At 32.8% G+C, this 13365-nt stretch overlaps 1 protein-coding gene across 1 annotated transcript in view; it reads left to right on the forward strand.

The window, feature by feature from the left end:
- Positions 1-11653, forward strand: part of LOC110018455 (uncharacterized protein OsI_027940-like) — an 18156-nt gene extending 6503 nt beyond the window's left edge. The window contains exons 2-6 of the mRNA XM_020715774.1: positions 3492-3678; positions 3764-3917; positions 5165-5202; positions 5292-5352; positions 11309-11653. Of these exons, the coding sequence (XP_020571433.1) occupies positions 3492-3678; positions 3764-3917; positions 5165-5202; positions 5292-5352; positions 11309-11397 (529 nt within the window). The 3' untranslated portion in view covers positions 11398-11653. The remainder of the gene's footprint in view (positions 1-3491; positions 3679-3763; positions 3918-5164; positions 5203-5291; positions 5353-11308) is intronic.
- The last annotated feature ends 1712 nt before the right edge of the window (positions 11654-13365 follow it).

Here is a 13365-nt window from a genome sequence, read left to right on the forward strand (position 1 = left end):
ATTTTTTGTTTATTTTTGGTTTTTTTTTTTTTTTTTTTTTGAGAATGTGTATAGGCAAAGTGAGCACTTGCAATATCGTGAGAACAATTTTATTTTAGGTGTTGAAGTGAGTAATGAATTTAGCTAGGATTTTAGTAGGATTATTGAACTCAAGGTCTCTTGTAGATATTCGGTCTTTGATGTGAACAATTGTTAAGGTAGGTTTGCCTGGTATTCTTTTGCAATATTTTTTGAAAAAGAGAGCTTTTATGATAGGTCGTAGGTAGCCTTTCTTTCATTTAGGGTCTGTTTAGCGCAGCTGCAGCTTCTCAGTTTTTCAGCTGCAGCTGCAGCTGTGGGAAAGCTGCATTGGGGAAGCTGGTTGCTTGTTTATTGCTGCGGTATGAAAACAGCTGTGGGGCAACTGTTTTTGGATAAAATGACCATTTTGTCCCTGTTTAGTTAAGTTGTTTAAGACAGAACTATGATAAGAACATATTTGATATTTTGGAAGTAAAAAATTTATTTCAAAACATAAGAGTACAAATACACTACTCACTTAGCAGTGAGTATGAAAAGTGCTAAGGAAAAATAAATAAATAAAATTACAAGTAAACTAATAATGATATTTCTTTAACATGAAAGTGATGAATGTCTCTTCTTAAATCTTTCTCTAATAATGCTATTAGTTCGCGATTACTTCCAGCAGTGGAATCGACCTGACTGTCAGCTCAGCGGAAGAAGTCACACTATTCTGCGAGTCTCCGAGGGCATTTGTAAAAGTGTCGACTGTAGCTGTGGGCCTGCCGTGACATCAGAAAGGAAGTCACTAGTCTGCAGTAATATAACAATCTTTAGGACGTCCCTGAATTTCAAGACCTCATCTTTCTTAAATGCAACGAAATATAATTCATTAGTCAATTATTTTAACATTGATAAGTAGCGGAGTGTACATCAAGTAATTAAATTCTTTTAAAAATTTTGTTATTAAAGGTTGAGCAGTGAAGAACTTGTAAGATATTGCTTGTAGTGAAGACATAAGAATTTTTTATAAAAATATGCCATCATAAAAATATGCATTTCATGTTTTAAGAGTCAAATAGCAATTTTTTATGTGAAAAAAATTAGGTAATTAAAAATACATACGAACTGGGTGATTTATATGTAAATGCCCCTTCCAAAATTATACAAGTAAACAAACAAAATAACTGCCAATCTGTTACCCCATTCTAAGAACATTGAATTAACCTGATAGAAGAAACAATTATCAATCAACTTAACAACAAATAGAGAAAAATTTATGTCCATCACACCTTCTCCACCAACCAACTAGCATAAATAGGAACATAAAGTTTTCGAAAGGAAGAAAATTCAGAAGAACCTAAAGGAAGGCAGGAACAAAAATGCCACGCTTTTAATGCTACATTTGCTGAAGATGAATCACTCTTTCAATTAAAGTTTTGTAGGAATGTAAAGATAATTTCGCAGAGTAAATATTTCAAGTTAACTTTAAGCAAAAAACATATGAAACTTAAATGTAATATGGAAAAGATTAGAACTGTGTTGGAGATGGTTCAAGACCATGAAGTTTATTCACTTCCTTTTGTATATATTTCTCAGGTGAAATTATAAGCCGAGATATATATTGGAGAAGGATTGATGCAAGTTTTTTTTGTTGTTCAAGTAAACTCTGCTTATGTTGAATTGTCCTATCAAATATTAAAATTCTGGAGCCACAACCAGTTCAGAACTCATGAAACAATAGCTTTTAAGATGCCATCACAAAGCATAGTGCCGAAAGTTAGATTAATGAAGGGAGCTCCAGTCTTGAGTGATCGAAGGGTATGTGATTTCTTAATCTTCATAGTTTTAAGTTGAATCCTTCCCAACAGGATCTACAATATCTATTTCCTTTGCGAAATGTGCAACATCAATCAAGCCTTAAGCACCATAACAAGTTAAAGAGAAGGTGGGGAAGAAGGAGCGCCCGGTGCTTCAAGCGATGGTGGAGGAGAATGGGAGTGAAGCGTACCTTGATCTGGAAGAAGGGGAGGCTCAGTGCTTCAAGAGACGGTGGAAGAAGGAGCGTAGGGAGCAGGGGGCTTTGCGAGGGGGCTTGATGCTTCGAAGGGGATCGTCGAATTGCAACGCTTTCGGGAGTAGGGGGTCTTCGCGAGTCGAGATGCTAGGGCAGAAACCTCCTTCAACTTCGCAAGTCGAGACAATAGGGCAAAAACCTCCTTCAGCTTCGCTAGGGCAGCGGCAATTTTGCGGGGAAAATACTGGAATTTCTGGATCGGTAACGCGAGCCGCTGGGTCGATTCCGCGGCCCCACGTTCTGTTAAATTTGCAGCCGCCCGCCGCGAACGCTTAATTCAAATGCTGAAAACTTCGAACGCGTTGCGGTTTGTGGCCGCGCTACACGAAAAAAGCGGCCCCAAACGAGCCCTTAATCACCCCATTTTGTTGAGGTGTATGCATATTGGTCGACACAACTCTAGGGTTACTTTTTCTTGAAATTATGAGTGAAGAGAATGTTTTTAAAAAGTTTTAAGGCATTATCAAATTCGCCTATTGTAATACAACTTTGAATTTATTTTTGATCATGTTCAAGAAGCGGAGAAAATGATGTACAAATGATACACTGGTGTAGTCTTTAATAAATGGCAAAGCATCAAGCTCGAAATATGTTAGTTGTAGAAGATGGTCGTCATGTATCACTATGAATGCAAGAAAACGACTTTGGGTTTGTGCTACTTAGAAAAGTTATATGCTTGTGTTTTGTTAACTTATAAATATCACTATGAAGTTCTTCAATATTAATATTTTTAATAATAAAAGAAATAATTTTAAGAATAACAAAATAAGATTGGCTATGACATAGATGATGGACATATTCATCTTTATTCGAGTTAAAGGTTCCAGAAAGGAAAGATAATACAATGTGTAGTATGAAGCTTCATTGGTTATTGAATATATTAAGATGGTAGTGACTCTTTCTTTAGCATTCCAAATTGTTTTTCTTGTGCCATGTTCTTGAAATACACAATGTAAAGGGTAAAATGCAACAATACCTTTAGAATCTATTTTTAATTTTTAGATAGATAAATTGGCGAGTAATTTAGGCATTTGGATATTTTTGAAAATAAATTTGTTTATAACAATGCCTTTTTGGGAATCAACAATCATCAATAATTCATCGACAATGATTATTTCATTATTTTGTGTAAAGAGTTGGTCGTATGTTATGTAGGTCCTGAAATTTTTAGATGTCCAGTAATAAAGCTGGATACACAAGTCTTTTTATCTGAAATTACATATATGTTTTATACTTGAATTTGGTAGATTCATCTTTCTAGAGCATGCATTTTCTCGCAAATGCCATCAGTTAAAATTTTTTTTATTGCTTTATTATTATCATATTTTATTCAGCTTGGCATAAATAAAATGCTCAGAAATATCCGCTGGATGTTTTCTCTTTTAATTTAATATCACGTATCCTATTTTTGTAGTCGTCATCCCGAAGTCAAGTGGGCACAAAGGTCCGACAAGATCTACCTTACTATTCTCTTAGCTGATGCAAAGAATGTTCAGATTAATCTTGATCCAGATGGTGTTTTCACTTTCTCTGGCATCACTGGTTCAGACAATATCTTGTATGAGGTCAAATTGGAGCTATTTGATAAAGTAAACGTTGAGGTAAGGTTAATGTCATGCACGGACACTATCATCGACACTTTCAAATGCATCTTGTTTTTTCGACCAAAATTCGTTTTTTCTGTAGGCAAGCAAACTAAACACTGGCGTTAGGAGCATCTTCTGTGTTATAGAAAAAGCTGAGAAAGGGTGGTGGAAGAAGCTATTGCGTGGTGATGGAAAGCTACCTCACTACATTAAAGTTGACTGGGATAGATGGGCAGAGGAAGATGAGGATGATGGTTTGTTCTTTACTTCTGTTTATTTTTATATACATGGCATACAATTTTTATGTGTTCACATATATCACACCTAAACATTCATATTTACATTCATAGCACTTTGGTGCTTTAAACCTATGCATGAAAAAGTGTATTCCACTTTTAAAAAGTGATAATAGTGCTGTTTTTAGTGTGATATCAAAGATTTTAAGTACTACATGTGTAAGTATCAAATTTTAAGCATGAGATATGTAAATACATAAGAATTGTGTGCTATGTATGTAAATGACCCTAAAGAATAATCTTTTAATAATTGAATTGTCTGAAGGCATGAATTATGCATAAGCTGTAGGGGAAGAACTTTGAAGTCTTTTGGAGCACATTAAAGTACTGCTGAGTTTATTCTCATATAACCACAATTATGTTTGCATATTTATTGGTTATTGATCAAATATTTTTCTGTGATGATGATGTGAGTGTGAGCCAAGCTGACTCGTGATTTGACTCGGGCTCGCTCGATAAGTGGCTTGTGAATGAGCTTGATGAGCTTACAAGCCAAGCACAAGCTAGCCCCAACTTGATTCGTTAGCTTGTGTGCAGTCTTTTTTAAAGACTAATTGATATAAAATATGCTCAAAGTATATTAAAATTTAAAATTTAATCTATAAATTATTAAAATATTAACAAAATGATATTTTGTATTTTATATTGAGTGGTTTTGTATTATTTTTCTCTTAATTACTCATTCTATTTGTTATTTTGTTATAACACTAATTTGAATTTATATTATTTTCTCTTTTTAATATTAAACAAGCTGGCTCGTGAGCAGACTCCAACTTGTAAAAGTAAGCTCATCCTCGAGCTCGATAAATTAATCAAGCTCAAGCCGATGGTGACACGAACTCAACTTGACTTGTTTACACCCCAATTGATGAACTTTGTAACAGTAGAAGTGCTCCATTTTGACTTAGCTGAATATTTTTTTCTTTCCCTTTTGAAAGTAAAATGTCATAATATCATAGATGTTTTCTTTTTCTTCCATGAATAGAAATCTTAATTGCATTTTCCACAATGTTGATCCTTCGGCAGTTCTGTAGACTACTTTGTTTTCAGTATTTTTCTAGGCGCTACTAAATTTATGGCATTTTTTCGTAACATTTTTATGTTTGTATTTGATATTCACAAAATTGTTCCTCTACGCTTTGACATGTCTAATTTGGTATGTTATTAGTCTTTTTGAGGAGCCTAACCTTGTATTTTTGACACAGGCCCTAATGCTGATGACTTTGGAGGAATGGACTTCTCGGTAATTTAAAATTTTCTTTCTTATTTTAAATTTTTTGCTAAGTTTTGATGTTTGCAATTGTTAATGCTTGTGTCCTAATTTTTTTACAGAAATTCGGTAATATGAGGGGAATGGACGGTGATGATGATCTTGATGTTAGTGATGATGAAGGTAATTTCTGGTGCCCAATCTTCGAATACACATTTTTCATGCATGGGTTTATAACATCCAAGTGTTATGAATACAAATATCAAACTTAGGTGTTCGATATGTAAATACATTTGAAATATGTGCTATCTATGTAACTTCCCCTAATTTGAATACTATTGTTTCTTACCAAAAAGGGCATAATTGCCTCTGAAGATTGGAAAGCAGGGACTTTCTTTAATTCTACCGGACTTGAGGCTTCGCCGTGAAATGAATATAGAACTTAGAATGAGGTGCGATCGGAAAAAAATCTGGCTTAACCATATGTTGACTTGGGACTTCATTAATGATTCAAGCTGACGTGTTAATTGTGTCAATACCTTTTATATTCATCATATTAATTTTTAGGGGCATTTACATACATACCACCCAATTCTTATGTATTTACATATGTAACACCCGAGCTTTAATTTTCATATCTATTGCACCCAAATCTTTCACATCACATCAACAAGTTCACCGTTTTAACTTTTAAAAAGTGAAATGCACCTTTTCATGCACATCCAAGGTTGGTATGTTTGTAAAAATTGAAGTATAGGTTCTAGATATGTAAATACATAGCAATTGAGCGGTATCTTCTTTAAAAAGATATAGTATGTTATATATAATAAATACTATCTACCTTCAGATCAATTGCTAACAAAATGAAAAACATCATTGTTAAACAGTAACAGAAATATGAAGGTTGTTAAACAGTAACAGAAATATTGAATCTTAGTTTGTTGTGGGGTTAAGATTGATCGGCTGATCTATAGCTCTTTTGTGTGTGTGTGTTTGTGTGTGTGTGTGTGTTTGTTTGTCAAATATGGAAAATCACACAGATATCGTAATGGTTCTTTTAGTGGTGATGGTTGATTGAAGTTATAAATTTCTTTTCAATAAATTTAATTTCTTTTAAAATGCTATCATTTTTGTAGTTGCAGTTTGAAAGTATGAGTTTAAACTTTGCCAATTTATTGAAATCTTTTTAAACAAATTTTTTAAAGTCAAAATCATCATTATTTAAAATATATTATTTGTATGACATTAGAAGAGACCTAGGTACAACTCATTATATATTCGTTCAAGCATGCAAATTTTTTATATATATCTCGCAATAATATGAAATAAAAACTTCTTTAGTTTCATCAAGAGTATGTTTTCAATCAAAATTTCTTATAAACATAAAAATTATTAAGAATATTACATTAATGTTTAGTGAAGAAGGAAGGTAGCATTCATTAATGTTCAAAATTATTTGATATTTTTAAAATAACCATAATTAAACAGCTCTCAGTGAGTTGGTTGTGTTTAAATAACTGCTATTATTTAATACATATCTAATACATATATTCTTGGATTTTGGCCAATGATTTCCTAAAGAATATAATTCGAAAATACCTTTATTTTTAACACCCTAAACTCTAATTTCATATTTTTTTAATGGTGGGACTAACTCAACCCCACTTGAACAATTGGGACTATTTTGACACTTTTTTGAAGTGAGGGACTAAAATGGCCCTGATTAAGTAGTTGAGGGACTATTTTGACACTTTTCTTATTATATTTTAACAAGGGTTGTAGCCTGTATGTTCCTCAACAGTATTTTGTCTTTTTGAGTAAAGAATCATAAAGTATACTTGATTGGTAACGAATCCTCTATCAACTAAAGTCAACTTAGATAAATCCCCCTTAGACAAATATTCACTCCAAGTCTACAAAATCCCCTTCGACAAAGCAATCCATGGTTATTGATAAGGATCATTATCAGGTTGGGTCGACTACATCCCCTTACTAAGTAGACAAGCAAGGGTCCATGACACCCTGGATGACAAAATCATGTGAGCTTGATCGGATGCATCATCTTTTCCGCCATAATTCACTTTTAAGCTCGTATTGATAATATTTTTAAATTTAAAATTTTAAATATTTTGCTACTATATGCTAAGCAATTCACTCTTTAATGAATAACCTTAATTGAAAGTTCCTACTGGCATCAATCGAGGTAATTGACCATAGGGGATGGCGCTACTAGAGAACTCAAACCTCAGATCTTAAAGTCCTCAGAAAATCAGGGCAAAATATCTGGGAAGTATCTTTTTTACTATTTATTTGCCATCTAAAAAGTTGACTTGAAACCTCACAGTAAACTTCTTCATCGTCCATTTCTTTTTTGAGAAAGGTCAGGGTCATTTCAATTTTTTGGAGCCCATGCATAGCAATAAAGCTTAGGTAATGTCACAAAGTTGACATGAAATTAATCATGTTAGGAGGATAGAGTGCTAATGTAATGATTATAGCACCCTGGATTAATGTCTATCTTCTTGTGCAAGGAGTAAAATGCATATGACCAAGATATACATCATACTAAAAGGGCTGTAACCATATTGAATAGAAGTTAATATAATTTGATATTACATTACTAAGATAAGAATCTATTTGTGAGCAAACTAAATCAAATCAAATAAAGCTTGATTTAAATACTTTATAAATTCATGAAAATATTGTAAATTGATTGATTATTGAAATTAAAAAAAAATAGAATACCTCAAGATATTTCAAATTGAAATTAAATGAAAGAAAATATAAAATCTAATCTGTTAAAAATTAAATATTTTGAAGAACAAAACTTAAATGGTATAACAAAATAAATGAATAGTAAAATCTCATTTTTTTAATTAAATAAGATTTAAAAAGAGGAATAATTGAGGAAATTTAGAAAATTAGCCAACTCACAATTAAATTGTTTTGACCAAACCTCCGAACACATCTAATCAAGCTAACTAAAATTCACAATTTTTGCGTGTATTTTGAGAATATTTTATTCCTTATTACAATTAACACTAAAGTAGGAGAACAACAAAAAGTACCAAATAAATTAAAAACATTCTCAAAATATTTGGGTATGTCTAATGTTTGAGTTTTGAATGGAGGAATCTCAAAGTAATTCTTGATTGATGAAATTATGTGAATTATAATTATTTTAACAATAAATGAGGAATTTTTAATATTGGAAAAGACAGATCACAAATCATCTTCCATGTTGGATCTTGATTTTTCCTCCACTTGATTGATCACAAACCATATTAATCCAGAGAAAATGAGAAACACAAGAAAATAAATATAGAAAAAGAAGGAAAAAAAAATACTAAAAGGCTCGAGAATGTAATGTAAAGAAGGGAAATTTAGTCAAATACTTAAAAAAAAAATGTTAAAACTCATAGTGTACAGGTAATCCCTATCTATTGGTTGGATCTGCGGTCACAAGAGTTATAGGAAGAGTCGTTCATAAAATGATTGTAAGATAAATATAGGAAAGTGTCATTAAAACGGGCTCAGCTTAGACTAGTTCAATCCTGTGGAGTAATCATTGGATTTCCTTGGAGTATTGGTCGAGTAGCTTCCTTAGGTGTTGATATATGGTGGCAACGGTTGTTCGAACAAAGCTTGCATCCGCTTTTCAGACATAGTTTGCGTCTGGACTCTGGACATAATATTTTCTCCATGTATATGCTCGCAACGCTCTGAAAAGGTTAAGTTTATTTTGTTCCTTAGCCATGTTGCTAAAAAACATACAAAATAACTTTTTTTTAGTGTTGCTGAGGTGACAACCAAGAACGAGCTGGGGTTGAGCCTATATTAGCTTTGCTCATTGGGCTCTCGTGCTCAAGCTGATATAGGACTTAGTTCCACTAACTAAGGGCAACAAAGCAACACAATTGGTGATGGTGAAGACATCAACTTGAATGGATGAATTAGAGACTAAGGGAGTGTTCGGAGCAGCTTGTGCTTCTCTGGAAACGCAGACCGCGGAGTTTGACCCTTGTTTTGCGTTTAGTATAAAAAACCAACTGCGTTTTCGAATAAACTGCTCAAATGTAATTTCCAAACGATAATGCGGTGTGTTCAAAACTCCGCCACAACCGATAAACTGCTTCAAACGGAACCTAAAATGTCAGTTTCATTGGCTCCCCAAATTGTTAAAGATTGGTGTTAATCAGCTTTCCTCGCCTGTATTGAAGTAAAGACCTTAAAGTAGACCACGGTAATCAAGCTATCAGGGCTCTTGGAATCGGCGTCGGTTCCATTGGCACAGTAGGCAGGGTTATTAGCAGCTTAACTAGAGTAGCTTCTAGCGACTAGGGGTTAGTCTTTCAGTCAAACATCACTCCTTGGAGGCAGTTTGTGCTGATCGTGGCTTCGGAAGTACATCCCGAGATGCCTAGAGACGTAGCTATTGGCAAGTTCTGAGAATGGAAAATGGAGGTCGTCTTCAACCAGAGTTCCTTGTAGTCACTGAAGTTGAACCAGCTCTCGGTTGGGGTTTGCAATCTGTCATTTGGCATTGTCTTGGCGCTTTCCTACTGATGCTTTAGCTGATCCAACTATTTTCCTTTTTCAGTGTTTTAATCAGCGGCGATTCCGGTGGGGCTGTCAGGCTTTGTTGTGTAAACAACTAATTAGACATTTTTACTGAACTTTGGGTAGTGCAAAAATTATAAATCTCAGGGGTTTTTTTTCTTCTTTTTAGTATTACCTTTTGCTAAACCATTATTAATTGCTAAATTTTTGTACATCATAATTACTATTTTTTTTCTATGAATTTTTTTAAATAGTATAGGATTTATGTCGGTGTGGTCTCACTAGTCTTTTATATGATGGAAAAGAGATGTTCATGAAAGAAATATTTTTTTCCGATAAATTCTGTAATTTTTTTTTAATTCCATCTAATTCCAGCTTAAACGAGAAACAAGCCCATTTTGCTTAATACAATTCCAATACAAATAATATATTAACGAACAATTTCGAACACGAGTTAAATTCAAGCATAAATTTTTGAACGAGCTGTATATAAATTTATACCGAGCTTGCTCATACTCAAATCATTTATTTAAATTCGACTTGTGTTAAGAAAGGCAGAGGTAGACCTAGGAAAACTTGGGCTTATTGTATTAAAAATGATCTTAATTTACTAGAACTAAATGAAAATATGACACTAAATAGGACGCAATGGAGAAAAAAGATTCATGTAGCCGACCCCACGTAGTGGGATTAAGGCTTTGTTGTTGTTGTTGCAATTGTATATTTGTCCGGGGGTTGCGAAAAAATGACCGCTTTTTTAGTAATGTTTGTCAATTTTTAGGGCTCAACACTGGCATGGAAAGCGGTTTGTACTGCAATTGATCGAGTGTATAGTGAAAAGTTCACAATTATGTTGAAGTTGAGAAGAATCGAGTGACAAATCGATGTGATGTTTGCAAACTATATAGTTGGAACATAAAGCCTAAGTACCATTCAAGAGATACATATGGCTCGCGACTTGAGGCTCATGCTTACAATTCACAAGCGTGCATGCATTGCGATTCAACCCAGTGTGCTTCATGATTGAGCCTGAACATGACTTTCTCGCATTGAATCGGCATTCTTAAAAAATACACTCTGAACCATGATTTTGACAAAATTGCTTTAAATTTATATATAAGGGGATTGGGTTCTCTCAGACTCATCTGTATATTTTTAAAAAAATTCAGACTTCTATGTTCTACTCTAACCACCCCAATTTTTTTGGGAACAATCCACAAGCAATTCCATGAATGTTATTTGCTTTTCAAAACTTAACCAAACTCTTCTTTGATATTTGGGAAATTTAGATATGTAGCATGGAAATCTTTTGCATACCTCTCACCCAAACTTTCATATTTACATACATGACACTTTGGCGCTTAAAACCATGCATGAAAAGATGTATTTCACTTTTAAAACCAGTAAATAGTGTTATTTTTTATTTGATATTAAAGATCTGAGTTCATGTCTGTAAATATGAATGTTTACATGTGAGATATGTAAATATATAAGAATTGTGTGCTCAGCATTTTATTGATTTTATTGCTGCATCCAAACAATCATGAACTTTTAATTCATTGTCAACATTTATTTGCAGAGGCTGACACTGCAACGAAGACTGAAGATCCTATTGAAGCTGCAGATCTGGAGAAAAAGGATGAAACAGAAAAAGCTTCAAACGCCTAAAATTTAAAAAAAAAAGAAGAAAACCCTAAAAGATTGCTCTGTTGTGCTCTCCATTGATCTTATTAATGTGGTCCAGATATTAAATGCAGACATCAAGTTTTGTGCTTGTTTTGTTGTTTCCTTTCAGGTGGCTGTTTTAACTTCCTTTAAAAAAAAAGAAAAAAAAAATCTGTATGGATTTTGTGTAGAAACTTGTTCTAACAACTGGTGAACAATAGTTGAAATATGGCTCGTATTAGTTTAGTTTATTTGTGAGCATTTCTTGGAATTTGTTGTCATTTTGGGATTGCTTTTTCATGTTTATGCGGATTGCAAGATGTTAAGGTCTCTCTCTTTGATAAGGGGAATTTGCATTCATGCCATTCAATCTCTATGTATGTACATATGCGGCACCTAAGTTTTGCTTTGCGTTGTGCATTGATTCCACTCATAATTTTCATATCACATCCAAAATATCATCATTTTAACTTAATAATGTGATACATTTTTTTTCCATTCATAGGGAATGTGGCTTGAATGTAAATAGCTAATACGCTTCGAGTGGTGATGTGTATGTAAATACTAGCAACTGCTTTATAAATGCAGAGTTAATTAAAGGCATTCATTTTGAAATTATGAATTGTGCATCACGTATCCTGATTTGTTGATTGATATCTATGGTATAAGATTCCTCAGATTGGGGATTCAAATTCTCTTTAGCATAGTTGGCCTTAAAAGACGGTTTGTACATATTAGGATTAGTTGGAGATTTTTATAATATCTTTTGACCATTTCTTATATATATATATATATATATATATGTTTCTAAGCAAAAATTTTTAATTATTTTGAATTAAGATCTTTGAAGAGAAGATAGCCATTACTAAATCTTGGTGGTTTTAGTTGGTAAAAATATTATGACCATTCGACGGTATTATTAAGTGATTTGATTATATTTGTTCTATAGGTTGATTATAAATTCATATAAGCCTTAAATTTATATTGAATTGATGCTAGGCTATAGTGTTAAATGTTGATTATAATTAAACAATTTACCTTAAAACGTTCACATACATACCACATAATTTCTTTGTCGTTTACATATCTAACACCTAAACTTTGATCTTACATCTATATATATCTTTTTTTGATGTTATATATACGATTTAATTAGGTGTTCCATATGTAAATATATAAAAAAATTAGGTGTTCTATATGTAAATATCTAAGAATTGTGAGGCATAAATGTAATTCTTTTAAAATATAATAATCAATGATGACTTATTTTCGTTATGGGGGAAAAACAAACACAAAAGTTATAAAAATAGAGATAGTGTAAATTGCTTGGCCTAGAAGTTAAATGTCAAATGAAAGTTATCTTCAAACCCTGAAAATGTTGAAGATTATTGCAAAATCATAATATATAACCATTCATAATGAAAGTGTAAAGGAACCATAATCATTAACAATTTTAGAGATTTGACAAAAAATTAAAATCTATTGCCACCAGTATACAAGTTCACTCTTCTCAGATGGAGATGGGATTTCATGTAATTACAAAGAAGATATATATCAAGTATGAAAATTCATAAGTGAAAGATGATAATGAAAGAGGGAGAAGAGAGAAACTCCATTACAATCAACATAAGAAGGAATATATTATGATGATGTTTAAACATTTGTCTGGTTGATTATTATTGCTTCGGTCGCATTATCTAATCTTGAGTTAGCTCAACTTGATATAAATACTTATTTCTTCATAGAGCTTTAAAGGAAAATGAATGCGTAATGGTACAGATGTGTGAGTGCATGTGTGGCGGGCTTGCGTGTCCTGCATAACATAGACTCAATATCTTGAATAGGAACTCTATAAATTTGGCATCGACTAAACATTTTAACACTTCCCTAGCTCCATATTCTAGATCGAGTGCAACAATGTCTCTAAGCATAAGTGAAAAAAATATGATAAAGAGTGTTCCATCTCCAAAT

This window comes from Phalaenopsis equestris, unplaced genomic scaffold, assembly GCF_001263595.1.
Source record: "Phalaenopsis equestris unplaced genomic scaffold, ASM126359v1 Scaffold000022, whole genome shotgun sequence".
NCBI classification, from domain to species: domain Eukaryota; kingdom Viridiplantae; phylum Streptophyta; class Magnoliopsida; order Asparagales; family Orchidaceae; genus Phalaenopsis; species Phalaenopsis equestris.